The 22,513-nt window shown below is 39.1% G+C and overlaps 1 protein-coding gene across 2 annotated transcripts; it reads left to right on the forward strand.

Moving 5' to 3' along the window:
• Positions 1-2,044: 2,044 nt before the first annotated feature.
• Positions 2,045-21,685, forward strand: LOC119779355 (polycomb group RING finger protein 2-like). Of its 2 annotated transcripts, none has more exons than XM_038278973.1 (9): positions 2,045-2,402; positions 2,974-3,101; positions 10,273-10,369; positions 10,470-10,525; positions 10,611-10,740; positions 11,263-11,302; positions 11,401-11,499; positions 17,493-17,573; positions 20,528-21,685. In XM_038278973.1, the coding sequence occupies exons 2-9, from the start codon at positions 2,984-2,986 to the stop codon at positions 20,900-20,902; spliced, it is 996 nt and encodes a 331-aa protein (XP_038134901.1). In that variant the 5' UTR covers positions 2,045-2,402; positions 2,974-2,983; the 3' UTR covers positions 20,903-21,685. The 2 variants fall into 2 exon arrangements, with proteins under 2 accessions (XP_038134901.1, XP_038134902.1); XM_038278974.1 differs by lacking the exon at positions 2,045-2,402 and adding an exon at positions 2,520-2,789.
• Positions 21,686-22,513: the final 828 nt, after the last annotated feature.

Below are 22,513 nucleotides of genomic sequence, written 5' to 3' on the forward strand. Positions count from 1 at the left end.
TTATACTTGGGGAGACGTTGCTTTGCACCATTTCCAAATGCTTGGAGGAATTGCTGCAAAGTCACTGACTTCTTCTCTCTAATTATGGTAGGTTGCAAATCACTGATAGGTGCCTACTGCCTCCTGCTTTACATTGGTTTGTAGCGTAGCTTTCCCAATCATTTTTGTTTTTTACTAGTTTTGTGTGAAGGTATATGCATATTGCTTTTCTAATTACACAGATTTTCTCTTTCTTCCCTTCAGTTCCTAGTATAACTGTAGGAGTACGTTGTTTTTGTTTGATTTAGACAGGACCTACCCTTAATATCGCCATTATTACTTCCTCTCTTCTTTATTAATATAGCTTTATGTATTTTATATGAATTTCTTCATTTTTTTTATATTTACCCTAAGGCACAATCGTTTTTTTTTGTTTTTGTTTTTTTTATCTCTAAGACCTTCTTCCAGATATAACCAGAGGTGTGTAGTAACTAGTTACCTTTACTCAGTTACATTTACTTAAATAACTTAGAAAATACTATTAGGAGTAGTTTTACAGCATCATACTTCTTACTTTTGAGTAAAAATATGATAAAGTATCACTGCTCCTACTTGAGTATAATTTCTGGCTACTCCATCCATTGTGAGTAACTTTTTTTTTGATAAAAACAAACCTATTCTACATACTGAAACTATTGATTTTGTAAGTTTTATATCTCAAAAATTTATTTTGAATAACTTCATTGCACCTAACTTTTTATTGTGTAATTACTGTGTGATATGTTTGTTTCCATGTTTTCCTTTAAACACAAGAATTTGCCTATGACTTAACATTTTGTTCAATTTTACACTATTTTGTAAAATATGAAAACAGATATTATGATTTCGGATAGTAAGTGGATACTTTGTTACTGTTACTTCAATAGTTATAGGCTACTTTTTACTTTTACTTGGGTAAAAAATATGATGACGTAGTTCTACTCTTGCTGGAGTACAATTTTTGGGCCCTATATCCACATCAGGATATACCAGTGGTGTCAAAAGTGCATACATTTGTTACTTAAGTAGAAGTATAGATACTGCAGTTTAAAAACACTATGGTAAAAGTTGAAGTATCAACTTGACTTTACTCAAGTAAAAGTGAAAAAAGTATGTGCTCCAAAAACTACTTAAAGTATAAAAGTATAAAGTAACCTTTAAAAAAACAAACAGTCAGATGCCACTATATGAATTGAAATCTCAATTTTTCGACTATCTTGAAAAATTCTTTGAGATAAGGCCAAGGATGAGGAAGGTCTCGTTGGTCTCCATCTCCCGATACGCTCTCGCCTGTTTCCAACCTTTCAGTCATTTCAACATCTTTTTCTGAATCCAACATTGTAGCATGGCATAGACAATTCATGTCTGCAGTTTGAAGAACACCTGCTTGCTTCTGATGATTTCCTTTAGCTAACCAATGAATGTCTGCGTTATATGACTCGTCCAATTACACTAGTTTTCACTAGATGTGGATGGTGCCAATGATGGGAAATAAATATTTATTAACATTAAACCGAAGCCAAGAGTAACGAGTAACGTTTGTTTTAAAAATGCAAGGAATAGAAAGTACAGATACTTGTGTGAAAATGTAATGAGCAGAAGTCAGAAGTAGGAAGAAAAATAAGTAAAGGAGTAAAGTATAGATACCTAAAAAGTGTACTTAAGTACAGTAACAAAGTATTTGTACTTCGTTGTCAACTCTGGGATATACCCATGAACCTGAATCTGTAACCAATTCAATTATATATTTTAGGATGCAAATTATTTTTTTGTCAAAAAATAAATTGCAGTATGATTATGTTTGTTGGGAACTTTTGCCATATAATGAACTATTAAAAGACTATTAAAACTGTTTTAATTCTTAAACATGAGACAGACAAAACTGTTTTTTTGTTTGGTTTCAGTGGTGTAGCTTTATTTCTTAATTTATTTATATCTCTGTAAAAATGTAGACAGTTTCCCAAGTGTTTAGGGCCCTTTCTGGGTTGGGGCCCTGGACTGATGAGGCCTGCAGGGCCTCTAGAGCAGACAAATGGTCTTCCTCTCAGGCTGGAGCAAACAGAGGGGGGGTGGAGCACATTCATCCTCATTCGGCGGCAGAAATTCAGGAGAAAAGGCTGATAGGAAACAAGAAGTGCGGAGCTCGGCCTGTGAGGGAGAAAACATCGCAGTCAGTGTTAGCAGGGCCTACAGAGAGGAGAGGACTGTTTAGGCCCGAGCTAAGAGAGCAACGAGGCGACCAAATAAAGTCACGTGATCCAAAATGGGCAGTCCTCTGACGGTGCTGAAAAAAAGCCATTTTCTGGCGCCGCTGCACAATTCTGCTCAAGTGCAAATAATTTCTCCCGGAGTCCGGCTGGGAGCGAACTTTAATGTCTGACCAGGTAGGAATAATAATAATAATAATAAACAACCGCCTCTGTTAGGTTCTCTCTCTCTCTTTTTTTTTTTTTTGTCGGGGGGCTCTTTGAGTCTCTGTCGGCGGAGGCGCACGCAGAGTTGCCCGGTGTCACATTTGAGGAGCCTCTTGTTCCAGATTCAGCTACTGTCAGTAAATTTAAGATGGCTGCTTTGTGTAGCGGTGTGATTCCGCAGCCTATCGGTGTCGGTGTTTTCCCTCTGGATGTGCAGGGCCCCCCTCCTCCGGGCCTCCTGCCTGCTCGGACTGCGGAGCTCCGGGGGAAATGGAGTCGCTCTTTGTTGGCCGAAGGGGAGCTGGGAGCTCGGTGCACAAGCTGAGGCCCCGCAGAGGGAGGGCCATTCAATAGCCTGTGTGTAGCTGTTTATAAATATCGCGGCAGTTTCGACTTGTTTTGATTCTGCTTGTTTTGGTTTTGTCCCAAGGACGAGCTCTAGACATTGTGTGCCTGTGAGCAGCGGTGTGGAGATAACCAAATCAAACGCATTTACATTTACACTGCTTCTGTTCCCCCCTCTCCCTCCCCTTTATTGCAGATCTGCCCTGATGGATAAAATGCAGCCGAACCGGGTCAAAATCACAGATCTGAACCCCCTGCTCACGTGCCCGCTGTGCGACGGCTACCTGATCGATGCTACAACCATCGTAGAGTGTCTGCACTCCTGTAAGTCCCCCCCCTCCCTGATGAAGGCATTGGCAAACATACCTGCATGCTCCACAGGTTCAGGATACCTCACAGCTTCATGCATTCATGCATACCTGCTTTAGGGCTCTATGAGGCTGATGCATCAACAGATGTGGACTTTTTTTTTTGGGTGCAAAACAAAACAAAACAAATTATTGGAAATTTGTTTCCAGTAGCAACATTTCTTAATATATATGAATAGAATTAAACTTTATTGTCATTACACTGTCACAAGTTTAAAGCAAACAAAATTAACTCTCTGCATTTAACCCATCTCCTTGGGGAGTGGGCTGCCACTGTGTGGCGCCTGGGGAGCAGTGTGGGGTTAGGGGTCTTTGCTCAGGGACTCAGAGTGGCAGTCTGTGGAAGTGGGGCTTGAACTCAGGGCCTCTAAGGCTACATTCACACTGCAGCCTAAAGGGACCCAAATCCGATTTTTTTTGCCCATATGTGATCTGGATCTGATCTTTTCATGGCTGTCTGAACAACACAGATATGATTTTTTTCCAATCCGACTCAGGCCACTTGGCTATGTGGTCCTGAATCCGATATGAATCTGATCTTTTCAAATGCAACCTGTGTCTGAACGGCCAGGTCGGATTTATCCTACCTGAACGGCATTAATACCCGACAAAGGTCACTATTCTGCGTCTTGGTACGCAGAAGCAGCAAGAGAAACAACAACCATGGCGGACGATGATGCGGAGAGCAGTATTTATGTTTAAACATCTTGGAAAGATTGAGTTTTTATGGTTTGAAAAGACCGCTAGATGCTATCATCCATGTTTACTTCAGTAAACATAGAGCATGCTGGCCTGTGATGTCATTGCGTCCTCTACTGCGCATGCGAGACACTTGCGTTCTATGACTGCAGTTTACACAGGAGATCACATACAAGGCAACGCAAAAAAAAAAATCGGATTGGATAGAGCATTAAGGCCTGCAGTGTGAAGTAGCCTAAATTCCAAGCCTAATGCCCTAACACTAGGCCACCACTTGCTGCTCTCCAGCATGTTAAAATGCTGGTATCACTAATTTTTTCCAGCGGTAATTCCAACATCAGTGGGTGTCCATTAGGGATGAGTATAGGCATAGATGTTGCGATATGATATGTATTGCGGTAGTTGGATCACGATACAATATTATCGCGATATTGCAATGTTACTATATTGCAATATTTTTTCCATCAATCAAATTTAAATGTATTGATTAAAAAAAAGCAAATGCTGTATATGTTTATCAGAAGATATTGGTCATTTAGTTATTTTTGTATCCATGTTGTTTGGGGTCTGAGTCAGTCCAAGTCTTCCACTGTGACTGCCTCAAGTACGGATATGGTGCTGCGCCGCACAGCAAAAAGGCTGCAAAGCGTCACCTGCCAGAGCAGTGGTGCAGAGGTAGCCCATTTTCCCTCATAGTTTTAGGTAAAAATGTTTTGTTTTTAAAAAATCAATACTAGGAACTGAAAGATCGATATTACATCTGGGAGCCGAAAATCACAATATATCACCAAAGCAATTTTTTTGCCGCACCCCCAGTGTCTTTTTGCATGTCCTATGTCTGTTTTTGTTATTTACCATAAATAAATAAATTACTTCATGAAGGCAGCATAAATGACAAACTTCTTACAAACTTAACGCCCTTTATTGCTAATGTCATGTGTTAGATTATACAGTAAACATATATAGCTCTGCCATTACATATATAGTAATGCTCAGGAAGCTATGTGAGGTTAAGGGTCAGGGAGTCAGCCAGAGTGGCAGGCTGTGGAAGTGGGGCTCGAACTCAGAACCTGAGGAATTCAAGCGCAATGTCCTAACCGCTTGGCTCCTTCTAGTTTCCCATTTAAATGTAGAGAAATTTAAGTTTTTCTTTAAAAAAATTAAAACTTCTCTGTTTATAAATTATTATTTTTCATTACTATAGAATGGACAACGGAGTTGGCCCTGGCATCTACTACAAACACAACAGGATAGAATGTTTAACAGCACAGTACTCATCATTTAGAATCGTTTCACCAAGCTTTTTAACTGTTATTCCACTGTCACAAGTACAGAGCAATGAAATGAAATCTGCATTTATCCCATTCCTTTGGGGAGCAGTGGGCTGCCATCATGGGGCACTCAGGGAGCAGTGTGGGATTAAGCGTCTTTGTTCAGGGACCTTTGGGTCTTTGCTGTGTAAACTGGGGTTCTTACTACATAGAGTTTGCATGTTCTCATCCTGGGACACCTTTAATAAATAAGAATATTTATAAAACCTGGTTTCCTATCAATATGTTTTATTTGATGCTTCTGTTTTATTAGTAAAGAGGTGATCAAGAAAGAAAATAATTTGTAAGAAAAAGACTGTTTATTGTAACAGAAGTTGCATATAAAGGCCAGAACACACAGAATCAGATTTTGCATCTGATCTGACAGAAAATTTTGTCGGATGAGGTTGTGGCATTTAGGGCTCATTGAAAGTCAATGGGGATGATCACAACTGACACGATTTTAAGCAAGGGGGCTTGCGTAGCTCCGACTGAGATATACCCAGGTCTATTTTAGTCAGACTATGCAGCAATTAAGCTGCAATTTCATGGGTCTGACGGGAAGAGAGATGCGTTTACTAAGTAAAACCCACCCGCTTTGGTGGAAAATATAAAATTAAAATCTGTTAATCACACAGGGATAGAGTCAGTTTTGGAGTTGCATAGAGCATACACAGCAAGTGGGATAGACTCGTGCAAAAACAATTAATGAAACATAAAAAAAAAAAGAATACTTTACCTATAACAGGAATTCAGGAGAAAAAGAAAACGTATCCTGCGTGAGCCTCGCATAAACGAGGGACGAAAAGTGTAGGTTATTAATCTCCTTCAAAAAAAAAAATAACTTCAGGAGGACAAAAAAAAAATGGGTAAAATAGTGATCCTCTTTGTGCCTTACAAAAAACAAAGGGCAGACAGAGCAGTTAAGCCTCGCCTGTTTCTCTCAACTCTCTGGGGGGAATAAAATAAAAACTCAGATAAACTTCCCAGATCTCTCTCTAAGAATCACCTCATTGCCTCAGTCAGCATATAAACCATCCCACGGCATTTATTGCTGTGTTTTTCTTTTCTTCAGATGTAGATCTCACTATGTTTTTAATATATGAGCATTCTCTATCTGATCTGGTTGGAGATGCTGCACATACTCAAAGTGGGGTTTTGCTTTTCTTTCTTTTCTTGTAATAACTTTTCATAATCTGTCCAAGTCAAATATGGGGAAATCGTTATAATTTGTGTATACCAGAGAGACAGAAGTGGGAAAAAAATCTGTACAGATCGTATCACCCTGCCTAGTCGTAGTCTCACCGTACGCAGTCGGTGTACCACCGAAAAAAATTGGATCGGAGATTAAAAAGTCGTACGCAATTGGTTGTAGTCTGGCCTTCAAGTGATGCAGCAAACAATGCGTCAACTGTGTCCTATGCACACGGCAATAATGGCACAGATATGTTTACTGTATAATCTAACACATGACATTAGCGACAAAGGGCACTCCGTTTGTGAGAAGTTTGAAATTTTTGCTGCCAAAACAGACATCGAAGATGCAAACGGACACACACTGATGTTGGAATTTCTACTGGAAAAAATTAGTGATACCAGCATTTCAACATGCTGGAGAGCAGCAAGTGGTGGCCTAGTGTTAGGGCAGTAGGCTTGGAATTTAGAGGTTCTGAGTTAAAGCCCCACTCCCACAGACTGCCACTCTGGGTCCCTGAGCAAAGACCCTTAACCCCTCACTGCTCCCTGGGCGCCACACGATGGCAGCCCACTGCTCCCCAAAGGAATGGGTTAAATGCAGAGATTTCATTTCATTGCTCTGTACTTGTGACGGTAAAACGCTGGGGGAAACGATTCGAAATTATGAGTACTGTGCTGTTAAACATTCTCTCCTGTTGTGTTTGTAGCCTACACAATGCTGTCACATATATATTTTAATTAATTTTTATGTCACCTTTTAAACTTATGTTTTCAAAATGACCGTTATTGTTTGATTTTGAGTCAGCCGATGCATTTGATGCATCCTCCTCTTCCTGTAGCAGATGAATTGGGAAGTAGCAGGCCAAACTGACCACACCAAACCAAAACACTGCATATTTGCATAATAGCACCATACGTATTTTAATCCTCTAAACATCCTTTTCAATGCATTTTTTGCATTGATGAGGATGAGTTTTGTTTCTCCCAGACTGTTTACATTTGATCACTGCTGCACTTTAAGAAATGGAAATGTCATGAAAGTTGTACAAACACAGAGTATATATAAAATAACATAAAAGTTGTCTAAGTCTAAGGATAATCTAATGATCCAACATGTTTCTCCTCTCTACCACAACAGAAGCACTTGAACTCAATGCACTGGTAATTTCCACTTTAAAAGTTGAGAGGATCTTCTTTACCATGCCACATGAAGGCAGCATAAGAGTTATTTACATGTATAGTAAATATTAAATAAGAGTGTGCACTAAATGCAAACACTTACTAAAATTCTGAGTTGTTTTTCCTTCTGTTTTCTAAATTTTTAGTTGTGCTACTGCAGTAAAGAATGCTTTTATGTTGGCTTTTTATACATCGTAACCAATAGCAACAAATCACAAAATCAAAACTACAGAACAATAGAATATAGTTAGAATCATAGAATCATTTTTTATTCCACCGACAATAAAAATAAAAATAAAAAACTCCTGAGCATCTTCAAAAATCATGATGAAGAGCTTAAGCTCTGCCTATAAATATCTAGATCTTATCTCAACTTAGAGTTATGGCACATTATGTTAAGTTTTGGGCAGTGTTGTTTTCATCGATGGTGACGAAGTTATTTCATTGACCCTCATGACTATAACGAAGAAACTGGTGAGCTAAAAATGGAACCTTGATGGCGAAAACAGAATGAGTCACTGGTGTGACTTTTTGTTGACGAGTCTAAAAGAAATATATTAGCAGGTGGTCGGTCAGAAGTTTAAAATGAATCGTGTGCTGTAATCTGTTAGTCAAGCTGAGCAGTATCAGCCATGCTGCTGTGTCCTGTTTAGTCATACTAATAGTCTGCATGACCACAGATGGATCATGGCAGCAGCGGCAGGGGATAAAATAACCCTGGATCATCCGGTACTGCGCGCTCGACTCTAACAAATTCTGCTTTTCTAGCTGTGCTTGTGCAGAAATGCATCTTTGCGGCGATTAGCTCAGAGTCTGCGCTTCACGCTCCACACTGATGGTTCGCTCTCAGCAGTATGGCTCTTCATGCCCTCGTTCCTTAATAAACTATATGTGGCTGATCATCCGTCATATCAACATTTTATTGCTTCCAGCTCACAAGAGATGATGCAAAGCCTACCTTTAGACTTTAGACAGATTTTATTTGTCATTTTGTTTACACAAGTGTAAAGCAACAAGAAATTTCATTTGGAAACAGCTCACTGGACAATTTCATCTTTTAAAAGTGCAGCCTTAAAGATAATAAAAATGACTGTAAATTTGCAGTTCTAACAATTTTTATATTTATTTTTAACCTATATGAATCCCTAAAATATATCCAAAGCAAATATTTAATTGCATACTGTTTATTTTTGGATAAAGATAAAAAGGTACATAGATCTTTGAATATTTCTCTCTCAATAGTTCTTGTCTCTATTTGAATATCAACATTTCAGTTAACATGTCATTATAAGGCAATTATGTAACTTCTCTTTGTACTTTTTATTTGATTGTATATCAGACCCCTATGAATTAAAATCTACTTTGACCCTTGAGCAGCAGTAACCAAGGGGTAAATTCTTAGAAATAAATCCAAAATTGCCAAAGTAGGAAGAAGAATGTTTTTGGTTCTTTGCTTTTTTGGAGCACAGAAGATGTTATTGATCTGTGTGTAATGCATGATTCATAGTAGACAAGGGAGTGTCTGCTTTGCCTTGTATGTCTAAAACCATTCCTTTATTGTACATTTTGTTAGCCTGTCTGTCTGCTATATTAACCAATAGATGTGTTGAACTAGATCTGCTATTTTCACAACTTTAGTCAGACACTTTTTTTATGAAGTAGGGCATTAATTCATAAAAAAAAGTTTATTTTAATTCTAGAAATCAGTTTTCTTTCATTGCCCATTACCCATTTTTTCATTGCCCAACAGCAATGATGAACTCCACAGCAGCATTGTATCTCTAGCAAGTCAGGTTCTGTTTTATTTCTGCTGCCTCAAAGGTTTACATTTATTTTCTTTTTCTATTTCTTCTGATTTCTATAGGCTTTGGTTCCACAGAACCAGATTTGTTGTAATTCTCATCTTTGATCAACAGGGAAATCATTCAAAGGATTTGCGGAAAATATATGATTGAAAATCTTTCTCTTAAAAATCCATGAAAACAAAATATAATTTCATAGTGATCAGATATTTATATGTGTATCCAAGAGATTTTGTGACGTTTCACAGCTCTGCAGTAAACCACTTTTTAACTGATATAAACAAAAAAAAACACCCAGGATTATTTTTATGTTTCCAGTTGGAAATGCTAAAAAAACAAGCTGAAGTCTACATTCGGACAGACAAACTACTCAAACAACTCTGAGTTCTGTATCCAATATGGCCACACATGTATAGCATGTTCCCAGTTGAAGCTATAAACAAAATTCTTCTGATTGTGTGTGTCCCAGTAAACCAGTGGCACAAATATCTGTTCTTGAATACGCTGCGTTTCTGTTTAAATGCACGTTATTCTTATTAGGTCATGTTGAGCCGTTACTATTCCAACATCAGTGGGTGTCCGTTTGCATTGATGCAGTCTGTTTTGTTATTTACCTTAAATAAATTAATTACCATTAGCGTGTTAGCCCAGTTAGGGTTACTAAATCTAAACTAACTCCCTGTTAGCGGCCGACTTGCCTCTGCAGAAAATACAGATTTTATTAATGGACATTTTTCTGTCTCTGCAATTCTCTGATTGTCTTTCCTCAACTTTCACACTGAAGAGTGTTGTTGTTCTTCCTGCAGTGGTTGTACTAACGCTGATCCGACATCAAACTGCTCAGTCTTCTTTGAAATACAAGACAGATCATAAACGTGAAGCCTTGTCTATTCTGATTCATTAACGACAAGTTTTTTGTCCTTTTTTCTTTTTTTTTTAGTTTGTAAAACTTGCATTGTTGCCTTTCTTGAGACAAATCAGTTCTGTCCTCGCTGTGAGGTCCAAGTGCACAAGACATGTCCACAGCTCAGCATCAGGTAAACAAGTGTTTTTTTTGCCATTGTTTTTTTTTTTCTCATTTAAACCATAAATATTTATATGACAGAATTATCTGATTGAACTTTATCGTGTTTCCAGAGCGGACAAAACTCTGCAAGATATAGTTTATAAGCTGGTTCCAGGGCTGTTCAAAGGTAAGGCTGTTTAATGTGAAAGCAGATAGCGGACTTGCTCGTCTGTCACGGCTGTTTATAGGTGCGTTTCTTTACTGAAACCCAGATGAGATGAAAAGGAGGAGAGACTTCTACGCGGAGAACCGGGAGCTGGAACCGGGCGAGGTGGTGGAGACGTTTAACATAGCAGAAGACGAAATCATCAGTCTGTCCATACAGTTCTACCAGAGGAACAGGTGAGTGAGAGATTTATACTTTTTGGGTTTTTCTTTTGATTGAAAGATGAGCATAATGATTGGGACTCATGACTTTTAAAGGTGATGATGGGTAAAATGAGTAAACAGTATTATCTGCTTATGCATGAATAGTTGCAGCTCTGTCTGTCTGATTTTATATGTAAAAACATTATTAGGTGCAGGGTTACTAAAGTATGAGATGTATGACTTTCCATGTCTGGTTAGGTGTACAGATAGAATTTATAACGGAAATTGTTTTATTTTTCATATTTTATCCTTCTATTTTCTGAAGGAGGGAAAAATCTAATGTGTAATAAATGCAGTAAGTTTTACATTAAGATCTTTATCAATTTATTCCACCAACCACATCACAGATAATTCCACCTTGTTTGTTTTGGTTTTTAACTTAGTTACTTAGTTACTAAAAACTCATTTAGAAATTGAAAATGATTATTTCCCTTCAAATTATAGTTGTTTATCAATAAAAAATTTATTTTAACCATTATTTCTATTCGTCGACAGGAGCAACGAAAGGCAGCGATCGGAGATCGAAGGAGACAAGGTACAGGTGGTTGCTGGCGCGTAATTAAATCATTTTAATCCAATCTTCTGCTCTTCATCCTGTTAATGTCCCTCGTCTGTACTGCTCTTTGATCCCAGTCCAACGGGAAACGCTTCCTTCAGTGCCCAGCAGCTATGTCCATCACACACTTGGCAAAGTTCCTCCGCAGCAAGATGGACATCCCAAACAATTACCGGGTAACTGGGCACACACACAATAATCTGAACTGTTTTCATTCTGCAGAATCAGAAAAAAGGGGTTAGTGCTTCCATCTCTCTTCTCTTTTTTTCCATCTGTGTGTTTGCAGTATTTTTTCCTATTTGCCTTTTTCAAAAAGAATTTCCCCATTTAAATTAGCATTTCAAGAAGGCAAAGAAACTTTCAGGAGAACAGTGTGAGATTTTCAGTGCTGGATTTGGTAGAAAACACCATAGTTTCCTGATATTTATGTTGAAAAAATGAAAATATTAGAATAGGGCTATGGAATACATTCTCAAATTATTTTTATGGCATTATCACATTTCACAATCTGAATATGGTTAATAAAAAACAACCTGGATTGGAACTGATGTTAGATTATTATTCACGGACCATACGTTAAATTAAATTAAATTAAACCTGTCCAGTTTGTGCTCATTGATCATTGCAGCGCTCCAACTGCTTGTCTAGTGTGAACAACCAGAACTGACAATAGATCCTGGATGTCTCCTGCACAGGTCTGCCCAAAACTATCTATTTATCACCAAAGCCTGAATTAAATGAGAGAGTCTTCTTTTAATAGACGTTCTTAAACCCTCTTTTGAATTCAGAAGTTTGCATGCATTTCCTTTACAAAAGTGTCTGATTCAGGTCAAATCTTGTGGGTCATTCTGCAAGATTCTCACAAAAGTTGATGAATATTTCAATCCGTTTAAGCTGAGCCAGGTTTGATGATTTCCCCCTTTCCCCCCTAGTTTTGTCAGTTGCAAGTTTGGCATATGTGAGAGTATTTGCAAACCGATTTTTGTGATGCTTTTTGAGTAACTGTTCCTTCGATGCTGATGGTCTCTCAGGTAATCTTAGTACACGACTCGTTCACTTTAGCATTCCTATCAGCCCCAAGGAGCATCCTCTCAACAGTGGCTGAAATTCACTTTAGAAATTAAGGGGGAAAATCCCCCTTATATGCTTGAGAGTGGGGGGGTTTATACATTCATACATTCGAGGGATTGGTTAATGAATAAAAGTCATAATGTTGTTGTGCTTAATATGTCTGCTGGTGAAGATTCTCGGTCATCCAGGTCATAGTCATTCCAAAAAAGTGAAAAAACAATCCACTGGACTTTGAGTTTGAAGATGTTTCGCTTCCCATCCAGGAAGCTTTTTCAATTCAAAATGTCAGAAATAGCGTTGAGTTTGAGGCTTTATAGAGTGGACCAAAAACAATATGTCGCTTTCATTTTCCACCCTTCATCTTCTTAGCTGTTGTTTAAGCTGTTCTCTCTTGCCCTTTCCCTTGCTTGATCTTTTTTTCTCACTTAACTGTGGGGTTAAACGAAGAACATATTTTTTAGGATGGAAAACCTTCCAGGATTAAAACTTTTAAGGTTACCTATGCAGCTTAATCGATGCATATAAATGCAAAATTTTGCTTTGGCCATTTTGTTTTCTGCTTTGGCTGGTAAAGGTTACAGGACTGTACATTTTACAGATGGAGCAGCTCATTTCGCCCAGGGATGTCGTTAATTTTCCCATTTGAGCCAGTTAGGCTGAAACGTATCTTTCGGCTGCTCTGTGATATTGACCTGTTGGAGGATCGGCGTTATCTGGGTCCCTGGTCCAGCATCACTTTTGAATTGTGTTGTTTTTTAAGAAGTTTGTTCCTCTGTGATACAACATTATATTTGCGTTTTAGCCAGCGATCCACATTTGGAATATTTTAAAGGTTGAAGAAGAGTGCATACTAGTGAGTAGCGGAGATGTTCTTCATCTAAATCTGAAAACGTCCACATTAGTAGCTACACATCATGTGATTTTTTTTAAAGAGGGAATTTACCACATTATAAGAACCAGCTTTGCAGGGATGGATCACATAATTCGCTAATATCACTATCCTGCAGTGAATTTCAGGCCCTGCTCTCAAGATCCTTTGCTATAGTTATGGACTTGATTCAAGCTTTTAACACACAGAACCTTTATCCTTCCTGAACCATGTAGCTGGACATCTACATTTAGAATTTAGCAAATAGAAATAAATATCGTCTCCAAAACTGACCTAAAACAGAACAAAAATTCAATCTGATTAGAGACCTTTGTGGAAGAAATGTCTCGTTACATATTGATATGCATGTGTGTAAAAACAATTGATTAAATACTGTTGAAATAAACCACTGAAATGAGAAACATGTTTAATATCTGCATTTAAAAACACAATTTCTCGCCGTTATTTTGCCATCATTTTAGAGCTGAAACAATTAATTTCATTAATTGTGATTAATCTATAGTCGTTTATAGCAGCCAAGGGTCTGACGCGGAAAGGGAACCTTGGCAAATAAACTGCGACAGACAACACAGAGCGGTGAAGAAGTGGACTATTTCAGTCACTATCAGAGATCAACAAAGCAGAGTCTGATGAAGAACGTCAGCTGTCATCAGATAGCAGAGAACAGGTTTAGGGCGCAGCTCTGTACGCGTTGGAGCCACTGGCAGAGCAGCATGTAGGAGTAGCAGAAGAAACGACGAATGATCTTTTAGGCTTAAAGACACATTTATTTCAGAATCTGCAGTGATGCATGTGATTCAATGTGCCCTAAACATTTATGTTTCAGTCCTGTGTGGTTTAATGCAGGCTATGAACAGAACTCATTTCCTTCTGAGTTTCTATCATTTTGTAATAAAACAAACATGATTGGTGTTAAGAACTGATCTCTTATTTTCATCATACTTAGTTCAGAATTTTCTATCAATTAGTACCGATTTTTAAGATTACTCTCTGCTCTGCCTGATCTGTCTGGTGATAGCCTTTTATTCACATTAGATGATACTAGATGCATGGAAATAGCATCTCTCTTTAAGGTCCCATCAGCCTTTCCGGGACCAGCCCAGCTGTGGACTGCCCTGTCAGTTTTACAGCTACGTTCCAGGCAGCTCCAATTCTCTCCACTCCACAAATATAGTTTTTTTGTGCAACCTGCTTTCCACCTCAACTGTGTATGAATGATGTTGGTACACTGATTGACTCTTGTCTTCCCTTTGTGTGCCACTTCCTGTCGACTTTTGACTGTCAAATGAAAATAGGCCCATTTTGGGTCATAATTGTCTTTTATTACATCTTTTATTACATCTCAAGTCGGATGCTGCCCAGCTTTGCAACATTAATATCCCTTTCTTCCATTTTTCTTCTCACAACTTTAACTGCTTGAAAATGGAGCAGTTTTACAGCACTAAATATTTCCCTGTGTGCATTGAATTACCTGGCCCTACTTCTGGTAGAGCTGAAGGATTGTTCCTTCATGCAGCTGTTCACAGGTATGCTAGCCTGGCTAGATGGATTGACTTAAGCTGTAAACATGGCGTATCAGTCTGGACCAGGGGGGGTTGGAACAAACCGGACTACTACTAACTACTGCTGTGACTCAAATGTCTTTTTCCATAAACCAGTTGTTGAGGTTTTAAAGATGTATTCAATTCATCTAGGACATAATGAAGGGCATAGATAAAACGTTGCTACGCTGCGATGGAGTGTAGGAGTGTACTGAATACACATAGCTTCAGTTGGCTGTCTTCAGCATTAGGTGGGGAAAGGGCAAATTGGCCGATACAGATATTGAACCAGTACGTATTAGCAGTAATCATTGCTCCTTTTATTATATGTTTTACACTGTAGAATGTTAGATAAGACTTCATAAAGCCATATTACTGAAACGGGGAACAAAAGTCAACAACAAAAGGTATGAAAACAACTGACCCATGTCAAATTAAGGAGTAGCAGAAACCTTTAATAGAAACAGAGTGATTCTTTCAGCATTAAAATATCGGATACTCTGCAGATACTCTATCACTTTTTTGGCTAATGTCCAAATGTTATCCCTACTTGCAGCTAAAGTGTTTTAGGTTCTCCCACTTTCCATTTAAATTCTGATCAAAGTATTTTACTCTCATTGTATTTGGATGAGGATTTGCTTGCTGTCTAAATAGTCTGATTGGCGGTGAGATCAACTGGTAAGGACAGATACTTCAGACTGTTAAAGCCCTTGTCACACCATGACGATTCAGCTAGCGTATGCCTGATGTATGAAAAATCGGGCAAAAACGCTGGCACACGTTGGAAAAGTTAGGGGTACGTTTTGTATAAGTTATGAGCACGCTGAAACGCGCCGGCACACGTCGACATACGGCAAGTATGTACGCTATGTATGCTCGTTCGTGGGCAATAAGTAACAGGTAAGTTATTTGATTGTTGACATACGTTTAGCAAAATTACTCATAAGTCGTGGCGTCTAGCTTATCCAAAACCTATGAGTAACTTATGCGTAACTTATCAAGAACTAATCTCCAACGCATATCAACGTATTTGATGTGTTCCAGACGACGGCTGAACGTGTTTCTAACTTGCAGCTACCGTATAATGGCGTATTGCAAGCATTTTGGGATAAAAGGGAGTTCTCAGTAGGGAAACAGTCAGTACTCCTCCAGACTTCATCCACATCATAGGGTGAGGTGAGTGTGATGGAACCTCCCTTCATCCACGACCAACAAACGTCCTAGCAGACATGACGCTGAATCTGCTGTGACTGCAAACTCTCTTTCTTTCTTTTTATTTACTTTTTTTTTTTGGGTGAGCGGTAAACAGCAGCTAGGTTAATATTGCGATCAAATAAATCTTTTTATGCAGGCCGAGCGCCTCCAGGCGCATTGCTGCCCCCCTCAGGACACTGGATTGTGACATTTCATGGGGATGGCGCTTCTGTGCGTTATGCATAAATTACCCTGTTGATGGACAGGAGTTCTGGACTTGTTATGAATACGCTATGCATGCATTCAGCGTATGCCACCGTTTTAGGAGTTTCTGGGGCGTCAGGCACGCGCTGGGTAAATTGTCAAGGTGTGACAGGGCCCTAAGGACCTGTGCTGCGGGGAGATTCGGATTAATGTGCAGCAAAGTGACCAAGTCCAAGCAGATTCAGATTTGGTTTTCTCTGAACTGGCAACAGCCTTGCAGGAGGTGCATATTTCTTTCCTAAGGAGAAAACAACCATATTCTTATCTAATCAGCACATTATAAACTATCATACATTAATTAGTTAGTGGAATATTTCAAGCATTAATTTTATTGTCATTAGGAAGATTTTTTTTTTTCTTATGCATGAGCATAAGAAAAAAAAAATCAGTGTCTCAGATAAATGAAAACATTTTAAGAAAGAGCTTTTCAACTATTGGAAACTGATGGTGTCACACCCCGATTAACTAATTACTCAAATAAATGTGCCTAGACCTCAAAAGGGAATACATACTTTTGTCCACAAAACTCTTATGTATTTATAATAAATTTGATGTTAGCAGAGCCCACAGAGCACTGACCTAGCCCTACTGTGAGTGCCTATCAGAAAGCTGACTTCAGCAACTTGTTTTATGACCAACACACATTGAAATGGTAGTTGGCTCGGAGCTCGTCTGCCTGGCTGTGTGTTTCCCGGATGGGGCCGCCTTTTACAGCTGCTTTTTCTATCTCTGCTTCTGTCTCCTTGAACTCTAGTCGGCCTCGGCAGATGGTCGCTCACACTGAGCCTGGTTCTGCTGGAGGTTTCTTCCTGTTAAAAGGGAGTTGTTCCTCTCCACTGTCACTACAAGCATGCTTGGTGTGAGGGATTGCTTTCGAGTCGATGAGTCGATGCAATTAACTGGTTTTCCTTAGATAGAAAACTTTGAATCAATTGGACTTTATGATCTGGTTGAACTGCAAAGGGCCTTGAGATGACGTGTTGTGAATTGGTGCTATATGAAGTTGAATTGAATAGAATTTTCCTACATTTTTTCATAAACTTCTGTGAAAGAAAAAGAAAATCTAGAAATGTGTGTCTTGATAAGTATTGAGTTTTGAAAGGGAGAATTTTTTTGTCAGTTTATAAAAAATAAAAAAAACCCAGCCTGTTTTGTACTATTAAGCTCTGTTAGTGTTGAGATTGTTATGTTGCACCACTGTGTGTTACAGGTGGAGGTGTTGTATGGGGACGAGCCATTAAAGGACTATTACACACTAATGGACATCGCCTACTTCTACGAGTGGAGAAGAGTAAGTGACATGGTGCCCTTAAGACGCAGCTGAGGATTGTTCCAAATGTGAACATCTGCTAAATTAATATCGATATATACTGTGATCAAAAAACCTGATCAACATCATTCTAAATTATGTGGGATAAAAATTTCAGTAGTTTCATTCAAGTCTGACCCAGAAACAAATGGTTTTTCAGGAGTTTAGTCAGTGGAGACGAAGAAGCTCTTACTGCCAACCTAAGCAAGGTCTGTGGTAGTGCTGAGCTCTCCTTAGGGTTACAGGTTATGTTTAAATATCTTTAGGGTTATATCTAAAGGGGTCATAGAATGATTATATAGGGTATTTGGTGCTGGGTGTGTAACATTGGTTGGGCTGAAAATGGCATATTTGAAGTTCTATGAGCTGCCGGCGTCGGCAGACCCTTTACACAGGGGCACGTGCCCCGTTGTGGATCTGTGGTGCCTGGGTATGCCTGGGGCACTGATCTTTTAATTCATTAATTTATTTACGCCTTTAAAAAAGTAATAGTTTAAGTCTGACTCTCTGGCATATCGGGGAAATCTACAGAATGCAGGCTTGCATTTTTTTTCTTAAAATAGGCCTATAGACACTTTAGTTAGGATTTAAGTCTGACAGAACGGTCAGATTCCACCAGCCAGTATCGGCCACTCGGAGCAATTAGCAGCCCGAGAGTCGCCTGTAACACAGAGCCAGGAGTTGGTCATATTTTAATCATTAAGAAACGGTAGTCCTAGTAAAGACACACCGATTAAAACATTGATTGCATAACCTAAATGATAACCGGATGGGAAAAAATGCCAGATGAGGCAAGAGAAAAATCCTCAGGAGAGATTAGAAGTGAGCAATGGATGCAGAAACTATGCCATGTAACGCCAGGTCCGCTCAGACTTTAAAATACGCAGCACAGGTGGATGAGCTGCCCTGCCTCACCAGTTCAACAGTCGCTCGTCCAGCTCTGTGCTGAGAGGAGAGAGAGGAGAGCCGAGGAGAAACAGGGCGGATAACGCCCTCTTCTTGACAGAAATGAATTAAAAACTGCTCAAATAAGACCTTTGTGAGTTTATCATTATTCCCGATTACTATTTAGTAAACAATGTATGAATCCTGTTGGGCAGAAACTTAATTAAGATCATAATTCAGGTAATCAGACTCAGCATCTGATTACCTGAATTATGAGGAGCACAATGGGACAAGACACTCTTCACCATATTGCCATAATGTCGGTTGAGAGAGGAGAACTCTCCAAATTAACCCTTTAAAGCCTGATCCAAGAATGAAACAAAACAGAAAATTACTTTTTTTTTGGTTTGAAGTCCTTATTTGGCCTTTTAACAAAATATGTAAAAAGCAAAAACAGAAATACATTTTTGATATTAATAATTTATTACTATGCGATAAGTCAAGATTATTTTTTGTGTAGTCTTCTGCCCTCTGTTATCAGGTATATCTGATGGTGTACAATAGGATTTTGAGAAGTTTTTACCATTAAATTATGCAAAAGTTGTCAGACGCAAAACATTTCAGAAACCGTATGTATCAAATATGATACATTTGGCATTACAGGGTTAAACCAGCCACGATTGATCGACAGCTTCGCAAAAATGAAGCTGAGATGCTACCATTTACTGTTAAAAAAAAAATGAACATCCAGCTCTCCCATCTTTGTGGCCATGATATACACGCCTCATAGGATCAGCACCATCACACCATGATAGGATGGGCCCAAATAGACATGATAAACACAGACATGTATCTATGTAGAGGCATTTTTTTTGTTTTTCCTTTTACAGTTGCACATTTCAAGTTCATGTTTGCTGACAGATATTTAATGAAGATAAATTGTGCCCTCATCAGTAGTAAATTAGATATATACGGTTAAGTTCACAAGTGGGCCAATTCAATTCCATTTTGTTCAGGTAGATATTTAATGATTCAGAAAATAACAATCTGATTGTACAATTTATTTATGACGCTTTCTAATAATACATAAGTTCTATAAAATATTTGCTCGGTGCTTGCATTAATTACCTGTGCCCATGCTTTTTAAAAATAAATAATTGCACAAAAAATGTTTTACTGGCACGCTTTCTGCGCTCGTATTTTCTTTAGTGCCGTATTGTGCCCTAGTATAGTATTTGGTCAACTGATGCCCCTGCAATGAGCCCTAATGCAAGCCTGGTTAAAAGCCCTAGAATGAAACGACAAGTTTTCTTCCTTTTATGGTATAGTCATGAATATTTAGATGAACTGTGCACTGTGCACTTCCATAGAGAACAAACTGCAGAGACAAAGTGGGTCAGGAGGTAGAGGTTTGTCCTCAGCACTGCCTGTCCTAAATGTTTTAGATGCGTTTTCTGTATTATTGGATTGCATTACCTCCTCCAGGCCATTGAGGGCTATAAACGCCTGATAATCACCCATTTATACCAGCAGGGAAATGTAAAAAAAAAAAAAAATCAGGATAGGTGGTCCTAAGAATATGGTTGACTTATGGTTTACATTACTTTTTTCTTTTTTTTCCTTGGGGGGGTTGTCCAGTCAAAGTGCCAAGCCTTATATTACTGAGAATTGTTTGGGAGGCTAAAATGTTGTGAATAATTATTCTCTGAATGTATAAGGTGTTTTAATACCTCAAATAATGTCCAGCTGCAGTTTTAGCATAAACTGGTTCTGAATCAAGGTGGATAAATTTGGACTCATCCTGCAATTCTTTAACAAAAAAATTTGAATAAAATATGAAAACTATGTTTTCCCTTTTCTATTTTGAGAGGAAAGTGACAGAAAATCCCATTGATAGCTTCTTATTTATGAAATTCTGGTAATGAGACCAGTTTGCATAAAATTTGCTAACTGTTGCAAGAGACCAAGATTTGTGCCCTTTTAAATTTGGTTTTGAGTCTTATTATTATCATAATTATCAACTGTATCTTCTTGTACATATTTCCACACAGACCGGACCCATTCCCTTGCAGTACCTGGTCAAACCCGCCCGGAAACGCAGGAGGCCTTCGCAGACCGCCGCCCAAGCCAAATCTGATGGTACCAGCCCCGCGTCGGAAAGTGACTCTCATAGCGACAAACTCCACAATCCTGCAGCACCACAGCCTCCCAGAGCCCCTTCCCAGACAAGCCCCTCCTCCCACAACGTTTCCGCCGCCCTCCAAAGCCCCAACGGCACCGCTGCGCCCAGCAGCACTCAGCGACATGCCCTCGCCCCCAAGCAGGCCTCCGGCAGCCGGAAAGTGACTGTCAACGGCACGAGCTCCACCGCCGGCAAAGAGGAGGCGCGGGGAGGCGACAAAAGCGGTGCGCCCCCGACGACCTAACACCTACAGGGGTAACGCAGGGGAGGACAGTGATCTTTAAACTGCTCCCTTTAATTTCCTCATGGAGCCGACGGAGGCTCCAGCTTTTATCCCTCCGGACGGGCAGGAGGCGGATCAGCGGGAAAGACCGAGACGTGCAGCCAAATAGACTCTCGTATGTATGTGCGTGTTTTTGTGGTAGACTAGAGCCGTGCACACATACAAACTGTACAGTATGTATCTAATGTCAGCATGTGTGCATACATATGTATAAACTTATCTTTTATACAAGATATCGTAACCGTTTTTGTATTGTAAACGCAGTGGGTCCGTTTCATTTCAACTTCTGCCGCAGAATCATCAACGCTTCTTGTGGTGCCAGTCGCCGCGTTCAGTTGAATGTCGAAGGAAGAAAATAAAAATAAAAAACGGTTAAAAGAGTTTCTCTGAAAGCGTCCGAATAATAAGCAGCACCTCTTCAGGTTGCATGTACATTTATGGAAAACAGTTGATGCACTTTTTATGTGAAGGTCCCCCGCCGGTTATTCCTCTCAGCTGGAGAGATTTTCAGCTGTATTATCACACTCGAGTCCAAGCACTACCAAGCTGGCGGGTGAGGTGTCCGTCAGCCTTTGTCTATAGAACCGGGAGAATAAGAAGGGATTTTGGAAATGTTTTGCCATGTATGTTGTTCCGTACATTTCAGCATTCCCGTTCCGTTGCTTTTCAACAGATTCGTTTTTGAAATCAGCCATATGTGCATGTTGTAGGTCAATAAAATGTTTACTTACTAGGTTTTCCTGACCTGAGCCTCCTGTTTTCTAAATATCTCTTTTCATCCAGAGGAAATATCTGACTTAGCTGGTTCATATATGTTACATACTTTTCATCCACTCCTATTGGGTATTTTTTATTTATTTTATAGGTTTTGTTTTGTGTTTCCAGAGTCGGGGGGGTTGTGTAACAAAACTAAAATTGAGCTACTTTTGTTTAACCCTCTATGGCATGAATTTTTATTTTATGAGGAAAAAAATATTTCACCCTAGTTTTGGGAGCTTGAGGGGGTCTTTATAAAATATCAATCAGAAAATGTGCTCCACCCTGCCCCCCCCACCAGATTTTGGTTTGTTGTCTCAGGGCAACAATATGCTATGAGGGTACTAAAACGCCAAGGTTTTCTTTAAGTGGAATGATGAACAAACAAGCAATAAATACATTAGAAGAAGTTTTATTTCAATTTCAACAAGTTTCCTTTCAACAAACGGCCACAAATGGTTTATTAATTAGTGCATTAGAGATTAGCTGCAGTGTGTTTATGTTTCTAAATACATGTTCCTGTGGGGTACTGAATGGCTCTGTGTTTCTCTTTTTTACAAAGTACAGTTTGTATTATTCTGTATGGAACCTCATGAAGCAGTTGCTGTTGGATGTGAAACAAAGGTGGGCGTCACATTTTTGGCACTTGGCTTTAGGTGTACCTGTGCATCTTGGTACCTTGCATCTCCCTTTCTTTTCATCCACAGACTCATTGTCATCAGGCAGGTCATCTGTTTAAAAAAAAAACCAGTAAGCATAAAATTAGAATAGGTCATATATACCTCTCTTTACTCACTGATGTACAAACGCACATAC

Source organism: Cyprinodon tularosa, unplaced genomic scaffold (assembly GCF_016077235.1).
Source record: "Cyprinodon tularosa strain WSP-4 unplaced genomic scaffold, ASM1607723v1 ctg146, whole genome shotgun sequence".
Taxonomy (NCBI): domain Eukaryota; kingdom Metazoa; phylum Chordata; class Actinopteri; order Cyprinodontiformes; family Cyprinodontidae; genus Cyprinodon; species Cyprinodon tularosa.